General features: G+C 43.8%; 1 protein-coding gene across 5 annotated transcripts in view; it reads left to right on the top strand.

Moving 5' to 3' along the window:
* LOC125460846 (SLIT-ROBO Rho GTPase-activating protein 1-like) overlaps nucleotides 1-18007 on the top strand; it is a 269583-nt gene that overhangs the window by 109710 nt on the left and 141866 nt on the right. For 4 of the 5 annotated variants that reach the window (XM_048548950.2, XM_048548951.2, XM_048548948.2 and 1 more), the window contains exon 2: nucleotides 5881-6076. In XM_048548950.2, coding sequence (XP_048404907.1) covers nucleotides 5881-6076 — 196 coding nt within the window. Of the gene's footprint in view, nucleotides 1-5288; nucleotides 5400-5880; nucleotides 6077-18007 lie in introns of those variants that run through there. The other variant, XM_048548949.2, reaches the window with a different exon arrangement.

The raw sequence follows: 18007 nt of genomic DNA, 5'->3' as shown, positions 1-18007 counted from the left end.
AACCATGATCTCATTGCAAGATGGTGCAGACTCATTGGGCTGAATGGCCTACTTCTACCCCTGCATCTTATAGTTTTGATAGTGGCATCCCTGCCCCAAAAACTAGAGATCATCCTTCCTTGCCAGAATCGTTCTTCCAATTCATTTATTCCCAGCAGCTGTTGAACTGAGTGACCTGTTAGACCATTTCAAGAGAGCACTTTGCTGTGAGTCTAAGAGTCCAATGCAAGTCAGAGGTTAGGATGAAAGATTGCCTTCCCTGAACACCCAAGATATTTCTTTAGTTACAATTACAGAGATTAGCGTTTAATTCCAAATCTATTAATCGAATTTAAGCTCTCCCGGCTGCCATGGAGGTGGGGGAGAAGGTGGGATTTGAACCCGTGCCCCAGGCTGAGAGCCTCAACTGCTCAATGATTGGTCCAGTGACAATACCATGACGTCACCATGTTCACCTGCATTAGTGAAGTGAGATGGAGTGGAGAAAGTTTGCATGAAACATAAAGGCCTGCGTTGACTTGTTGGGCAGAATGGCCTGCCACTGTGCTATAAATTCTAAACAAGGAAATGGTTGTGAATGTTTAAGAAGGCTTCGTTCTCCATCTTATTTCCTTAATTTGGCACTTTGTCCATTGTTCAGTTATCCTCTTTAATACTCAACAGAGCAGGCCCATTTTCTCTGTTGCATGCCTTCATTTGCACCTATCTTACATCTCTATCCTTCCTTCAGCACCATTAGTAACCACAACAGAGTTCTGAGGAAGGCTCACCGGACCCAAAACATTAACTCTTGTTTCTCCCTTCACAGATGCTGCCAGAACTGCTGGACTTTTCCAGCAACTTTTGTTTTTGTTCTTGATTTACCGCATCACAGTTCTTTTGGCTTTTATTTACCACTTGTAACCCCTTTGTCTTTTGCTCTGCTTACCATCCATTCTACTATCTCTTGCTCCCTACAGCGTAAAAGCCACTATCTTTCAGCCCCTTTTACTTCTGAACAAGAGTCATAACGACTCGAAATGTTAACTGTTCCTCTTAGCAAGACAGTGCCAGACTGACTGAGTTTCTCCAGCATTTTCTGTGCTTGTTCCAGATTTCCATCATCTGCAGTAATTTGGTTTTATTTGCTGCTCAGCTCTAATCATCTTCGAGAGCATACAAATATTTGGCCGTTTGAGACTGGTCTGCCATTCAATAGGATCATGGCTGACCTGATTGTAATCTCGCACCTACGTTCTTCCCTGCTCTGAGTAACCTTTATGAGAATCTAACCAGCCCTGCCACAAAAATACTCAAGGACTGTGCCTCCGCTGCCTTTTCAGAAGGGGGTGATTGTTGAGCTACTGTCTTAAATTGCTGCAGTTTGCATGTTCGAGATTATTAATGCTACTGGGAGGGGAGCTAGGAATAAGTAGCATGTGGATGTTGACTTAAATATTGTTCCGATCCCACATAAACCAAGCCAAAAGGGCTGCCATTATTGGTTAGGGTTATGGACTGGATAGACTTTATCAATTTGTTATTGGGCTAGAAAAGATTTGATTTGATTTATTATTGTCACACATACCAAGGTACAGTGAAAAGTGTTGTTTATGTGTTTTACAGGCACATCATACCATACAAGTGCATCAGGGTAATAAAACAGAACAGAAGAGTCTGTTCTGTTTCCCATTCCTTAAATTGTTGTCACATCTTTCCGAGTAGCTGAGTAGTAGAAATGATGGGAAGTCCCCAATTCCACTGAAGTTAGAGTGTCGAGATGATGACCAAAAAGCATTCATGATCTGATCGGTATTTCTCGCTGCCGTGATTACAGCTCGCAGCAATTGTTCCAGACCCTGTGGTCAGCAACTCCTGTTGATCCATTAACATGATTCACAAAAGGCAAACAGGGGAATGATGGTGCCTGTTTACTTAGACAGCAGTGTGACTTTTTTTTACCCTATTGCTGTGCCTCACGGGAGCTCCACTAAACCCAAATCCTCCAGTTCAGGACCTTTTCTTTCTAAGTATTCACAGTGTCAGCAGAAAGCCCTGACATTTATCCCAATAACACTTCTCCCCTCCTCCAATGTGTGAGTACAGTGGTTTCGATTATAGCTGGTTTTAATGACCTGGCTGGCATTTTGCTTGCGATCATTTCTCATTCTCTGAAAGAAAGATATGCAGCGTGTTTGAACTCTTGTGAGGAATGTTCATTCTGACCCAAGGGTTTTACTCATTTATCCAGTGCTCATTTCTTTTAAAAGAAAGGAAAATAATGCGTTTGTACTGCATCTTTTATAAATTCAGCATTACAGTCTTTCACAGGAAGGTAGGAATAAAAGCCAGTCTTCAACCTCTGCCCACACTTGTTCCACCATTCAAAGAAACCAGTCTGATCTGTGAGACAACTTCAAATAATTTTCCACTCTAACCTTTATGACCAGCAGCGATCAAAAATCTAGCAGTCTCCCATTCCAAAATCAACAACTGATCTGTGTCAATTACTGCTTGCCATGTCAGTTTCTGAAACAGCCAGAGTTCTGCATTATTGAATTCTGAGTCCTGTCCCTCGTACTTTCTGGACACAAAGGCCAGCATCCCATTTACCTTTTTGATTATTTTCTACCTGTTCGTGTCATTTTAATGAACAAGTCTCTGCTGTTTCTAGTGTTTCACCATTTTGTAAGTGCTGTTGTAAGATTGGGATTTAACTCCATTTAGTCTCCCAGACTGATCCAGGGAAATTTCCCTAAGAGCTCTCCTCTCTATTTATGGCTTGTTGTATGCACGCATTCCCTCAGCACCAGGTTAGAATGTCTGCTTCCATCCACTTCTCTCTACTTAATCATGCAACATTGCCGTCATCACTAAAAACGTGTAATCCTGATGTACTCCACAAGTGCTATTTTCAGTTTTAATGTTTTTCGGTTTGAATTAGGGAATTGCATCACGGTTGTCCAAACTGAAATCTTGTTTTGCATATAGATTTGTCGCTTAACAGCTCAATATCTGTTCGTAATTTTTACACTGTCCTCTACAGTGCGTATAATAGTGCCTTTTTCTATGTCATTAGCAAACTTGAACATGTGGCTTTCCATTCTATCTCATTAAGAGCTTAGATGATATGATGTGCATATTCCTTCAAGAGATGTATCTTAAACTAATTTCATTAATTTTCTTTGTATCTCAATCAGAAGAGAATTAAGTCTTGTGCAAAACTTGTCTTTCTTCCCTTGATAAAAGTATATTTGATATTAATTACCACCTCAACAGGATATACTAGACCTGTGCCTTGAAGGCAGTCTATAAGCAGTTGCTGTGGAAGTCAGGGGTACTGTATTTCATAGAATTGAAGAAGAATCATAGAATCCCTACAGTGTAGAAGCAGGCCATTTGGCCCATCAAGTCCACATCGACGCTCTGAAGAACATTTCATCCAGACTCACCCTTCTTCCCTACCCCTGTAACCCTGCATTTCCCATGGCTAACCCACCTGGCCTGCACATCCCTGGATACTGTGGGCAATATAGCATGGCCAGTCCACCCTAATCTGCACATCTTTGGACTGTGGGAGTAAACCGGAGCACCCGGAGGAAACCTATGCAGACACAGGGAGAATGTGCAAACTCCATGCAGACAGTCACCCTGCGGCTGCAATCAAACCTGGGTCCCTGGTGCTGTTAGCCATGGAGTGGTGCTAACCACTGAGCCACTGTGATGGCCCCGTTTCACTCTCAGTAAGTGAACAAAATCAATATAGAGTCTAACCTTCAAATAAAGAGCTGGTGTATTGTTTCAACAATCCTTATGCGTGATTAGTATGCTTCCCTTAAAGAAAAGAGTATCACTGATAATAAATAGTTGAGACACCAACACAAGTTCTTATGGGTGACCACATCAGATCCTGCCAATAAGAGTGTTACTCTGCCTGCATTGTCTGTCTGCACGCAGCTAATTACCTAACCAGGTTAATAATTTAGCTTCAATTCCATTAGCTGTACAGCCACTAAAGAGTTTTTGAAGTGCAGGCCCTATTGTAGTGCGGGAAATACGGCAGCCAATCTGTACACGGCACACTCCTACTGTCAGCAATGATGCAAGTGCTGGAAAATCATTTCGGGATGTTGTTCGAGGAATTGTTCAGGACATTAGGGAGAACTCCCATAACCATTTCCGAAATAGTGCTGTGAGATCATTTCTGCCAGCCATGGGTTAATGTTGCATCAGAAATACAGCACCCTTGACAATGCAGCACTCTCTTAGTACTGCGCTGCGAGTGTTAACCTGGGCTGCAGCCCCTCCTGACAAGGAAGTGAGAGCTTTAGACACTGAGCTACAAGTGACACATTTAATAAATGCAAATAAAACAATTTGTTAATTGTTACAAAACAAAAACCTAAAGAACGGTGGGTGCTGTAAGACAGAAGCAAAAACAGAAAGTGCTTGAAAAGGGGTAATGGGAACTGCAGATGCTGGAGACCCTTCAGGGTCAAGGCCCGAAACGTCAGCTTTTGTGCTCCTAAGATGCTGCTTGGCCTGCTGTGTTCATCCAGCTCCGCACTTTGTTATCTCTAGTGCTGGAAAAGCTCAGCAATTCTGTGGAGAGAAAGCAGAGTTAACTGCTGCCAGAGCTGCTGAGCTTTTCCAGCAATTTCTGACATTTATGAGCATGTTGCATCGAAAGGTCTGCACATTTAAAAATTGTACGTGAAGAATGTGAGATGAATACAAGTAGGAAATATCAGCATTTGTGGTAAAATACATAATTCTACATTATATAACTTCTTTTCCAACCCACTTTGCTGTGTGTGCTGGAATAAAGACGTATTGTATCTCCATCGAAGGAGAAGTGAGTCATGTGTAAGACTTGTCGTCTTCTTCCTGATAAAATTGTATATAACAGCCCAGCATGACTTGTCAATCTCAACAGCCCCCTGTGTGCTCTTTATTATTTTCTCTATTACATTTCCGACAGTGGCGCTGCATCAGCAGATTTGCAGCGCTTTTAAGGCCACTGTTTGCTTTAGAGATGAGGGCTGTCTCTCACAGTCCTGACTTTACTGACTATCCCAGCTGAAAGTGAACTGCCCGTGCAGCTTGTCTCCACGTTGGGAGATTATGGATAAACAAAATTGACAAAAAGCCTAGACAACTGGAGAGTACATTTTTTTGTTTTCATTTGTCTGAATACACTATCAACTCTCATCATGTGATGAATGTCAACCAATAACCTACGCGTTTAATCATTTTATTGTAGCCATTAATTTAGTCTTCGGCTCATAGATCATCGTTCACCAAGCTACGTAGGATTTGCTGAAGTTTGAGCTAGCATAATTTCACAATTGCAGCACAAGACCAGTGCTTGGCGGCGTGTATAATGAGACACGTAAAACTCCTGTCTGGGAAGATTAAAGGTATCACTGCCTTGCAAAGTCCTTCTCTGTAGCCACTTTGCCAAACCAATTAATGTCTAACAATCTGCCATAATCTGATGTTGTCTAAATTGTTTACCAGATGAGATTGGGTGCCAATGCATAAAATATCAACTGCGTGCATGTTTCTATGAAACACTGTAAAAGGATGCTTGCAGATGATCAGTGTTTAATCATGTAGCAGAGTTTTGGAGAATTTGAACCTCAAGTTGAAAACGATTGTACTTCGGTTTAGTACAATGTGGTTTTTACTCTTTTTGATGTCTGTTTGAAAAATTAATGCCAGTTCTCCTTCTCCCCCAAAAGGACTGGAAATGTCTGATCTGGAATTTTGTAACTTCAGTCTCTGATAGAGACTGAAGTTGATGTACTACAACCCTTAAAAATAAGCATAGTCAGAGCCGCGGTCTGTTTTGAAAGGAAACTGATGAGGCGCTAACCAGCTCTGACTATTTACTTGCAGAAATACGAGCTCAGTTAGTCGAGCAACTGAAATGCTTGGAGCAGCAGACAGAGATGAGGGTTCAACTCCTCCAGGACCTCCAGGATTTCTTCCGCAAGAAGTCTGAAATTGAAATGGAATATTCCCGAAACTTGGAGAAACTGGCTGAGAGATTCATGGCAAAAACCCGCAGCACAAAGGACCATCAGCAGTACAAGTAAGAACTTTTTTCCTCCTGTGAGGACTGGGATGCAAAATGCCTTGATTTTCTATCTTCTTCAGATCTGCGTTTCAGCATTTTGTATGCTGGGAAGCAAACAGTGAAATGTTAATCCTGTCCATTCAGGCTGTGTTTTAGCTACTTCCCGAAAGGTTATTACTCAGCAACTTCATGCATTGCCTCAAGGCTGGGGACAGTTTTCCATTTGGCTGTGTTGGATGGTGACAAATGCATTAAATCTGTCGGGAATCCGGTGATTTATGTGTTAACTTCTGAATCCTTCAGGAACGTGGTGGGCACACTTTGAAGATTTGGATGTTTTATATTTTTGCCAAACTGTGCTATTGAATCTGAGTCAGGAGATAGTTACAGGTTGAAGTCACAAAACTTCACCCTCAGACCCTGCATAGCACTGAGAGGGTGCTGTTCTATCAGACATTAAACACAGACCCTGTCTGTCCCTCTGGTGAATGTGAAAAGTCCTGCGTATAAATCATTGAATCCCTACAGTGTGGAAGCAGGCCATTTGACAGGTCAAATCCATACTGACCCTCCAAAAAAAAGCCCACCCAGTCCCTGTCACTCTGTATTTCCCATGGCTGGTCCACCTAGCCTGCACTTCTTTGGACTGTGGGAGGGAACTGGTGCATCTGGAAGAAACCCATGCAGGCACAGGGAGAACGTGCAAACTCTACACAGGCTGATGCCCATGCTGAAATTGAACCCGGGTTCCTGGCACTTAGGAGGCAAGAGTGCTCACCACTGAGCCACCGTGCCTGAACATACAAATTAAATGCAGGAGTAGGTTATCCTGCCCCTCATGCCTGCTCCACCATGCAATAAAATTGTAGCTGATGTGACTGTAACCTCAACTTAACGTTCCTGCTTTTCCCTGATAACCTTTCAGCCTCTTGCTGAACAAGAATCTATCCACTAAAAGCAAATCCTATTGATGCTGGAAACCTAAATCTAGCACAAGGAGTGCTGGAAAAGCTCAGCAGGTCTGCCAGCTTCTGTGGAAAGAAAAAGCAAAGTTAACGTTTCTGGTCCACTGCCCCTTAGAGAGTCATATTAAACTCAAAACACAAACTCTGTTTTCACTCTGCATGGATGCTGCCAAACCTGTTGAGTTCCTCCAGCACTCCCTGCTTTTTGCTGTCAAGAAAGAACAAGAGTGCTATACTAGTTAGACCTCTCTTTCAAAGTAACACACAACTCAGAATAAGTTTTATAGTTCCATGTCAGAAAGAAAAGCAAAGCGTTTGGATTTAGATAATGGCCTCCATTACCTCGGGACATGCAGTTTGCAGTTACCGATGACCTCTTGAAACTCAGTCCCCCTTTCTGTAATGTAGGAAACACATTAGTAATGTGATAATGACCAGATAACATGGGCTTTTTAACGGGATGCTGATTGAAGCTTAAGTATTGGCTGGAGACAGTTCTCCTGCTCTTCCTAGCCATGATGTGGAGGTGCCGCTGTTGGACTGGGGTGGACAGGATCAAAAATCACACAACACCAGGCCATAGTCCAACAGGGTTATTTCGAGGCTCAAGCTTTCAGAGTCTTGCTCCTTCTTCAGGTCCACACATCTGGCTATGCCTAGAAAGGTCAAAAATCTCACAACACCCGGGTACAGTCCAACAGCTTTATGTGAAGACACAAGCTTCAGGCACCTGAAAAGGACACGACTCTTAAAAACTTGTGTCTTCATGTGAATCTGTTGGACTATGACCTGGTGTCGTGTGATCTTTAACCTTCCTAGGCATAACTCAAATATGTTAGAGGCACATCAGAGAAAGTTATCTCAACTATTACCTGAAATGATCATTGGAGTGGGGTTTAAGAAAGAAGCGGGATGAATTTCTTTTACTTGAGGGTTGGAGAGTCTTTGGAACTCTTTTCCTGATAAGCTGGCAGAAGGAGAGGACAGTACTTCAATGTTTTTCTGGCAGAGATGAAAAGATTCTTGCAGATTTGACAGCATCTGTGGAGAGAGAAATAGAGTTAGCATTTCAAATCTGTAATGATTCTTCATACTTTAGTCAGCCATACAGCATGGTCCAACTTGTCCATGCCAACTAGATATCCTAAACTAATCTAGTCCCATTTGCCAGCATTTGGCCCATATGCCTCTAACCCTTCCTATTCATACACCCATCAGAATACCTTTTAAATGTTGTAATTGTACCAGCATCCACCACTTCCTCTGGCAGTTCATTCCACACACACGCTCCGCTCCCTGTGTGACAAAATTGTCCCTTGGGTCTCTTTTAAATCTTCTCCCTTTCACCTTAAACCTATGCCTCTCCAGTTTTGGACTCCACTACCCTGGAGAAAAGACTGTAGCTATTGACCCTTTCCATGGCTCTCATGATTTTATAAACCTCTATAAGGTCACCCCTCAGCCTCCAATGCTCCAGGGAAAATAACCCCAGACTATTCAGCCTCTCCCTATAGCTCAAACGCTCCAACCCTGGTAACACCCTTGTAAACCTTTTCTGCACTCTTTCAAGTTCAACAACATCTTTCCTGTGGCTGGGAGGTTTGAACTCAGTGTACCAAAAGTGGCCAAACCAATGTCCTGTACAGTCGCAACATGACCTCCCAGCTGAGTCAGAATCAGAATCATACAACATGGGAACAGACCCTTGTAGGGTCACTGGCTTTGAAATGTTAATCTCTCCACAGATGGTCAGACTATTGCTTGAGGATATCGCCGAGGTAAATCCCACGAGGCAACTGGTGGAGTTTTGGAAATCAGTTGAGAAAAAAGTGGGATTGAGAGGAAGTCTCAGTAATGGTGACCATGTAATGTTGCTGTAAAAACCAATCTGGTTTGAACTACATGTGATTCCAGAACTGCAGCAACGTAGTAGGCTCACAACTGACTGGCTGGGCCGGCAATGTCCACATCCCATTAAAGAATTGCTCAAAATCAACATTCGTTTGTCTCAAGCATATATCCCATTTTGTTGTGGAAGGTACCTACAAAACTGCTTCCACTGCCCTTTCAAATCATCAAGATCTTACTCCATCAAAAAAATCTGCTCCTGCCTTCTCTCATTATTTTTGACGACAGTCTGAACTCTAAGTCACCTGGTTCCTGACCCACCAGCTAATTTTCATAGAATCCCTGCAGTGTGGAAAGAGGCCATTCAGCCCATCGGGTTTACACGGAACTCAGAACATCCCACCCAGACACAGCCTCCTACCCTAGCCCTGCATTTCCCATAGATAATCTACCTAGCCTGTACGTCCCTGGACACTATGGGCAATTTAGTGTGGCCAATTCACCCGACCTGCACATCTTTGGACAGTGAGAGGAAACTGGAACATCTGCAGAAGGCCACACACAAGAGAGCATGCATACTCCACACAGACACAACCGCCCAAAGCTGGAATCCAACCCAGATTCTCCATGCTGCGTGGCAGCAATGCTAAGCACTGAGACACCATGCCACCCATTTGTCATTTTAGCTTTGTCATTCCTCCAACAAATCCTTTTGCAAAGTTGAGTATCACTATTAAATTGAAACCCCTCCCCCACCACCCACTGACCTACCCTGAACCTTCTCTGCTATCAGGAGGAAAATCCCACCTTCCCCAAATCTTGGCCTAACTGAGAGCTCTTCATCCCTGCCCTGGCACCATCTGTAATAGCCTGCTTTGGTGCAGCTGAGAGGGGTAGGGGCATTTAGCTTCGAGAGCATTGTGAACGTGATGTTTTGTAAGCTGGTTTACAATTGAAACTGATCAGCTTAAGCTTAGCAGAATGGACTTGGGGGAATTGTAGAATAAACTGACTTAACAGCATACCAGAGCAGCAGTGTTGGGTAGCAGCCATTACTGCTTTGAGGGAAGCTTAGATCCGACAAATCCAATTTAGTCTTTATTTTGATGAAGGCGCCCATCTTGAGCATTGAAAGAGTTTTGGCTGCTTTGCATTTTTTTTTAATTAGAAAGAAATTTTCAGTTGTCTTACATATACCATAAGCCATCAGGCTTGGATCAGGAGTTGGGCATTCAGCCCCTCAAGTCTGGTCTGGAAGTTCAGTGATAGCATGGCTGATCTGTGGCCTAACTCCATAAACCTGCCTTTCACCCGTGACTCGACTACCTTTTGCGTAATAAAAAATTATGTGTCTCGGATGTAAAATGACCAACTGATCCAGCTTCCGCTGGAGCTTGTGGTAAAGAGTTTCAAACATCCACCACACTTTGCGTGTGGAAGTGTTGAAGTGGACTGTGTGTGTTGGCTGTGCCATGGCACAGAGTCATTTTAGCAGCCAGTGACCCTTGTCAGTTTAAAAAATGTCTTGGAGATTTGGAGCCTGTTCGCAGGCCCCTGGGTGGCTGCGAAATCAGGCAGTCAGGAGGGAGAGGAAAGAATTTTGAAACCAATAAGGAGGTGGGAAGCAAATCAACTTTAGAGACCGTTTCACAGGATGCCGTCCAGGACTTGCTGTCACTGTAAAGTAGGAAAGGTGGCACCCATTTCTAAGTTCCAAACTCCCATGGGCAGCTCATAAAAGCGAAACCCTGCAGATGTTGGAAAACTGATGTGATCTTCATAGAATCCACAGTGTGGAAACAGGCCATTTGGCTCATCGAGACCACACTGACCGTCCCAACCAGACCGCGTCCTATTCCTGTAACCCTGCGTGTTCCCAAGGCTCACCAGCCTACCCTGCACATCCCTACAGACTAAGGGCAATATAACATGGCTAATCCACCCTAAACTGCACATCTCTGGATTGTGGGAGGAAAGCAGAGCACAAAAAATGGTGGAGAACCTCAGCAGATCTGCAGAAAAGAAAGCAGAGATAACGTTTCAAGTCTAATGTGACTCCTGTTGCAATAACCAGCCATTTTTTTTGTGAGAGATAATGGGAACTGCAGATGCTGGAGAATTCCAAGATAATAAAATGTGAGGCTGGATGAACACAGCAGGCCAAGCAGCATCTCAGGAGCACAAAAGCTGACGTTTCGGGCCTAGACCCTTCATCAGAAAGGGTCTAGGCCCGAAACGTCAGCTTTTGTGCTCCTGAGATGCTGCTTGGCCTGCTGTGTTCATCCAGCCTCACATTTTTTTTGTGATATCAGTAGAGGGACATTTTATTTTCCGGTACACCACGGAGAAGTCTTCCAATTATTTTCATCAGGGAATCTTTTACAATGGAAACGGTTGCACAGCGATAGTCCAGAGCACTGGGCTAACATTCAACTCTGAAAAAGAGTCCTCTCAGTTTCTCTCTCCACAGATGCTGCCAGACCTGCTGAGTTTTTCCAGCTTTCCCTGTGCTTGTTTCAGACGTCTGGCATCCGCAGCATCTTGCATTTACCCCAGGCTAATGTCCTGGGTACATGGCTTCAAATCCCATTTAAAGTCCCACATTTGAATTCAATTTAAGAAAAAATCTGAAATTAAACAGCTGGCCACTGTTGTTTTAAAATAAAGACCCAGCTGTTTCACGATTGCCCTAGGACTTTTTTTAAAACAAGATTGAGCCACATTATTTTTCTTCAGTTCAATGCTTTGCCAAAGTTGAAAGCATTCTTTTTTCAAAAATAATTTAGACTTTCTGCGGAAAAACCACTTTGACTAAGGGCGTTCTAAATGATTGATGGGCTCTACTCTATTTTAAGGCAATTGCTTTATACAAGTGCAAGTAGAGGGAAGCACTTATCAGTGAAGTGAAAGTTTTGGGACATGGTGTGTTAATGGCAAGATCACTTGACAAGTATTAAACTAGAAAGAGTGCAGAAAAGATTTACTGGGATGCTACCTGGTCTGGAAGGTTTGGGTTATAAGGAGAGTTTGTATAGGCTGGGACTTATTCCCCTGAAGTGTAGGAGACTGAGTGGTGACCTTGTTAGAGGTCTGTAAAATCATGAGAAGCAGACATAAGGCAGATAGCCAACAGCTTTTCCTCAGGGTAGGGGAGTCTAAAACTAGAAGGCGTAGGTTGAAGGTGAGAGGGGAGAGATAAAAACAAGCCCAGAGGGAACAGTTTTTTTTCCCCCACACAGAGGGTAGAGTGTGTCTGGAACAGGCTGCCAGAGGTCGTGGTGGAAGTGAGTACAATTTTGTCAATTAAGAACCATTTAGACAGGTACGTGGATGGGCTGAGTATGGATGGATGTGCATCAAATGCAGGCAAATGCGACTATCTTAATAGTGAAAGTGGGCAGCATGGGCAAGCTGAGCCGAAGGGCCCGTTCCCACTCTGTAAACCTCTGTGAAGTGATCCAGAGGGCCAGGCTCGGAGGATGTAGGTTCAAATCCCACAAAGGCATCTGGTGGGATTTAAATGCAATTAGTAAGTCAGGAATTGAAAGCGAGTCTCAGGAATGGTTACTGTGACAGTCATCCTTTTGTGTGAAAGCTCATCTGGTACGCTACCGGGGAAGGAAAGCTGCTATCCTCACCTGGTCTGACCTACAATATGACTCCAGGCACATTGCAATTTGTTCTGAGGAAGGGTCACTGGACCCAAAACATTAACTCTGCTTTTTTCTTCACAGATGCTGACAGACCTGCTGAGCTTTTCCAGCGACATTGTTTTTGTTCCACATTGCAAATTGGTCATATAGCTCCAGGCAGGGTGAAAAATGCTGGCCTTGCCGACAACCCCTCATCCCATGAAAGAAGGCAAAGGTAGCATTTCAAACATTGTACCTCAGTTGCACACGTTCCATCTGGGTGCGAGTTGATTTGTTTTAAGAGCTTCCATCATGTGACACAGATTTTTTTTTTGTCGCGTGAGGTCTTGGATTCCTGATGCTTTGGGAAGCTGACGGCAAGCCTGTGAAACAGACTTAGCCAGATTGTCTCAACTTATCTGCAGCCACGCAGTGAGAAACCAGACACACTTTTCACTGGCCACGGGGACTCAGACAACGAGCTTTTCTCCCCGCTGCTTCTCCCACCTCATGGATACACGAGGTTAAGCTCATGATTAGGAAGAAGAGAGGCGTAGGCTATTTTCTAAATAGGGAAAGACTTCAGAATCTGAAGCACAAAGGGACTTCGGAGTCCTAGTTCAAGATTCTGTTAAGATTAACATGCAGGTTCAGTTGGCACTTGGGAAATTAAATGCAATGCTAACATTCATTTCAAGAGGGCTAAAATACAAGAGCATGGATGTACTGCTGAGGGTGTATAAAGCTCTGGCCGAACAGCCTTTGGAATATTGTGAGCAATTTTGGGGTCCCATGTCCGAGGAACGATATCCTGGCATAGGAGGGAGTCATAGAGTCATACAGCTGAGAAGCAGGCTCTTCAGTCCAACTCATCAGTGTTGACCAAGTTTCCCACAATTAAACTAGTCCCATTTGCCTGTGTTTGGCCATATCCCTTTAAACATTTGCTATTGGGTCCATAGGACGTTTACAAGAATGATCCTAGCAATGAAAGGCTTGTCAAATGAGGCACGATTCTGGACTCTGGGTCTGTACGTGATGGTGTTTGGAGGATGAGGAGGTGGTTATAATTGAAACTCTCAGAATACTGAGAGGCCTGGATAGAGTAGAAGTGGAGAAGATGTTTCCTGGCGGGCCCTGGCCCATGGTGATGGGACAACCTTTGAGAACTAAGGTGAGAAGGAATTTCTTTGGCCAGAGGCTGGTGAACTTGTGGAACACATTGCCACAGAATGCTATGGGGGCCAAGTCATTGAGTATATTTAAGGCAGAGAGAGGTAAGTTTGTGATTAGTAAGGGGTATCAGTGGTTACAGGGAGAAGGCAAGAGAATGGGACCAGGAAACAATATCAGCCAATATCAAATGTGCAGGCTCGATGGGCGAAATGATCCTGATTCCACTCCTGTATTTTATGATCAGCACATCAGGGTTTAGTGACACTTAACAACACTGTGCTTCATCAAATCCAGTAGCTAGGAAGGAGACCCTTGTGTCTGAGCCACTAACCTTATTTTTTTCAGAGATTCAACCCAATTTAAGCTGGAGATCCCCTTCCCCAACTGCATCCCTAAACCAGCCCAGTTCGTCCCCTCCCCGCACTGCACCACACAACCAGCCCAGCTCTTCCCCTCCACCCACTGCATCCCAAAACCAGTCCAATCTGTCTCTGCCTCCCTAACCTGTTCTTCCTCTCACCCATCCCTTCCTCCCACCCCAAGCCGCACCCCCATCTACCTACTAACCTCATCCCACCTCCTTGACCTGTCCGTCTTCCCTGGACTGACCTATCCCCTCCCTACCTCCCCACCTATACTATCCTCTCCACCTATCTTCTTTTCTCTCCATCTTCGGTCCGCCTCCCCCTCTCTCCCTATTTATTCCAGAACCCTCACCCCATCCCCCTCTCTGATGAAGGGTCTAGGCCCAAAACGTCAGCTTTTGTGCTCCTGAGATGCTGCTTGGCCTGCTGTGTTCATCCAGCCTCACATTTTATAATCCAAGGAAAACATTTTTGTTTTAAATACTAATTATTAGGAAGTGGCCATCACTGTGAAGAGCAGCATTTATTCCCCAAAATAGCGGAGTGACTTGCTTGGTCTTATAGAAAGTGATTAAGAATCCATCATAATGACTTGGCTCTGGAGTTGCATATAGGCCAGATCAGGTAACGATGGCAGATATCCTTCCCTAAAGGACATTATGAATCAAATTGGTTTTTACAGCAATCATTCATACTGTAAATCCTTTGTATCTGCAAAATCACAAATTGCAAATTTGCCTGTCCATACCAAAAGTTAAGTAACAACGAGAACCAACATCTGAAGGCAAAAAATTGCATATCCTTGATATTTTTGACTTTTAACCTATTTTAAACCTACCTTTAATGAGCTTTGCACTCGCAAATTGCAGGGGTTCTCAGGAACAGGACCCTTGCAGTCACATGGGAATGACACAATTCCTGATGTTTGACTCATAATCCAGATTTGTTTAATTGAGTTTAAGTTGTCCAGTGTAAAATGGTGGAATCTGAAATGCTGTTTCTGGATCATTATTTCAATCATCTGGATGACTGGCGCACTAACCGTTTCAATGATGCCGTGATTTTAAAGTAATCTAAAAGTTACTGTTGACAAATTGGGCTCAAGCTCTCACATTTCCAGACCCTTGCTGTTATTCCCACATGATCCAGTCAGAGCCGTCTACAGGTTGAACGCTTTGGGCTGCATGCTGCATCATTAGATGCTAATGGTGATGTATGTACTTAGCATTTAGATTGAATACAGCATCATTAGATTCTCGGCGTTTAGTCTTTAAAGGTTCCCTTCAGCAAGGAGCCTTCCTCAGTCTTGGAGAAAAAGTGTCTGGTGATCCTTTGTCTCACGGGTCGTTTTTGAATACAAGGACTGTGAGTAATTGCCTTAATGTTTCATATGAGCATTTCCCACAGCATACTGTTCAGCTTGGATGCTTGTTGAATTTTGCACCCTGGAGCATCATTGCGTTGGGTTACTTTGCCGTTGTTAGTTGCCTTGTTGACAGAGTGAGAGCCCAAACTAACGCTGCTTAGTTACTTGTGTGGTTATTCCGTGGCCCAGAAGCCGAACAGTTCTTATGTTGCTTGGCTTTGCCAACATCGCTGTTGCCCACTTTTATTGTCTGGATGATTTGCTCTGTCTATCTCCTGTGATCCCTGCCTTTTTAAAATTTTTTAACCAAAGAGGGAGGTAATATAGTCCTATAACGGTTCAGTTTCTAGCTGGTTGCATTGATGAAGCCTGTGTAGGTGCAAGGGGCTGCAACTCGGATCCATTCACTTTTCCCCCACCTACAACATTAAGCTGGGAGCAGGGGTATCTGCTCCTACTGGCAGCAGGACCATAAAAATGTAGAAGATAGGAGTAGACCATTCAGCCCTTCAGACCTGCTCCACAATACCATCACAGCTGATCATCAAGTTCGATGTTCATATCCCACCTTTCTCCTATATTCCTCGATCCTTTTAGCGACTAGAGCTATATCTTTATCCTTCTTGAAAGCAACATTTTGGCCTCAATCACATTCTACAGCAGTGATTTCACAGGCTCACCACTCTCTGGGTAAAGACATTTCCCTTCATCTCAGTGCTAACAGGTTTACTGTTTAATCTTGAATTCTGACCCCTACTTCTGGACTCCACCACCCTTGGGAACACCCTTCCTGCATCTAACCTGTCTACTTCTATTTAAAATATTTGGGTTTCTATGAGGCTGATTACCACCACCGCCCCCCCCCCACCCCCACCATTCTTCTAAGCTCCAGTGAATGCAATCCTAACCAACTCAATTTCTCATCATATGTCAACCCATCATCCTGGGAATCAATCTGGTAAACCTTCGTTGCATTCCTTCTATAGCAAGAGCACTCTTCCTCAGACAAGAAGACCAAAATTACATACAATATTCAAGGTACAGCCTCCCCAAATCCCTGTACAATTGCAGCAAGACATTCTTGTTCCTGTACTTGAATCCTGTCTGTATGAAATGTCAACATACCATTTGCCTTCTTTACTGTCTGGTGCATGCTTATTTTCAGTGATGGGTGCATGAGGACACCCAGGTCTCGTTAAATATTCTCCTCTCTCAGTATACAGCCATTCAAATCAACATCTGCCCTCCTATTTTTGTTATCCAATTGGAAAACATCACATTTATCCACATTATACTCCGTCTGCCGAGAACTGGAGATTTTGGGTGATCCACAAAGAAATCACAGATGATGTGAGGAAAAAATATTTTTCCAAAGCCAGTTGCTGGGATGTTTTTTTTTAAGAATTCGCTTGTGGGTCAGGGGCATCGCTGGCTGGGCTGGCATTTGTTGCCTGTCCCTAGTTGCCCCTTGAGAGGGTGGTGGCAAGCTGTCTTCTTGAATCGCTGCAGCCCATTTGGTGTAGGTCAGTGCCGATAGGGAGTGCCAGGGTTTTGAACCAGCAACTGCCTCAAGGTTTAATGGAGGCCCAACCTAGTAGAGGTTTACAAAAGGGAGGTGGAAAAGAAATAAAATTTACAAGGCGGCAAGGAAAAGGTGGGGCAGTGATGAATTGTTAAAATCCTCTCAGAACTGAATAGCCACCTTCTTTGTTCTAGCTGTTCTATGACTCTCTCTGACCCCATGCTGCAAATAGGTTTGACCCTGTATTGTGGGACAAGGCTCAGGAAGCAGGGTAGTGTTTAGTAATATGGTTGTTAAATAGGCGGCTCTTTTTCTCCCTCCACTACCTCCAAGGTGATGTTTCAGAATCCTTACTCCCGGTCAGATACCATTTATGTTACCTTGGTAACGTCTGAATTGAAGAAATAAATTCATGTTCTTCCCCTCTATTGAGAGAGACGATTTTTAGAGGACTCTTAATGCAGTTGAACTCCCTGCTGACCTCAAATTCAGACCTTCAATGGGCTGTTTACACATAGTGGATTTTGAAGGGGATTCATTTCGACTGAGCATTCTGTTTCTTTCCTGGCATTTCTGTGCAGACTGAGAGTGAGTTCGAATTTTTAAAAAACTGTATTTCTAGACAGTTGTGTTGTCACAGTCTTATTCCACTAGTATCTCAGCCTCTTGAATCAGGAAACAAGACCAAGGCAGTAATATCTCCCTTCGGGTCAGCCTCCTTATCGCGTCACCAAGGAAATAACGTCATAGGGCTAGTGGGAGAATTAAACTAATGTTGTCTCATTAGTGTTTTGTAAATGGGGAATCTGACGCATGCAGGCTCTCGCACTGAATAGATGTATCTAATTTTACTCTGCAGTGTGGATGATATCCACTTGCCCTGTAATTACATTCAAGCTCAACCACTGTCCATTCCTACAGTACTGTCATAGAGTCACACAGCACAGAAACAGTCCCTTCAGTCCAACTTGTCCATGTTGACCAGATGTCCTAAATTAATCTAGCTTCATTTTCCAGCATTTGGCCCGTATCCCCCTAAATCCTTCCTGTTCATAAATCCATCCAGACACCT

This window comes from Stegostoma tigrinum, chromosome 18 (assembly GCF_030684315.1).
Source record: "Stegostoma tigrinum isolate sSteTig4 chromosome 18, sSteTig4.hap1, whole genome shotgun sequence".
In the NCBI taxonomy this organism is placed as follows: domain Eukaryota; kingdom Metazoa; phylum Chordata; class Chondrichthyes; order Orectolobiformes; family Stegostomatidae; genus Stegostoma; species Stegostoma tigrinum.
Note: the sequence above shows the minus strand (reverse complement) of the source record. Positions and strands in the feature narration are given on the sequence as shown.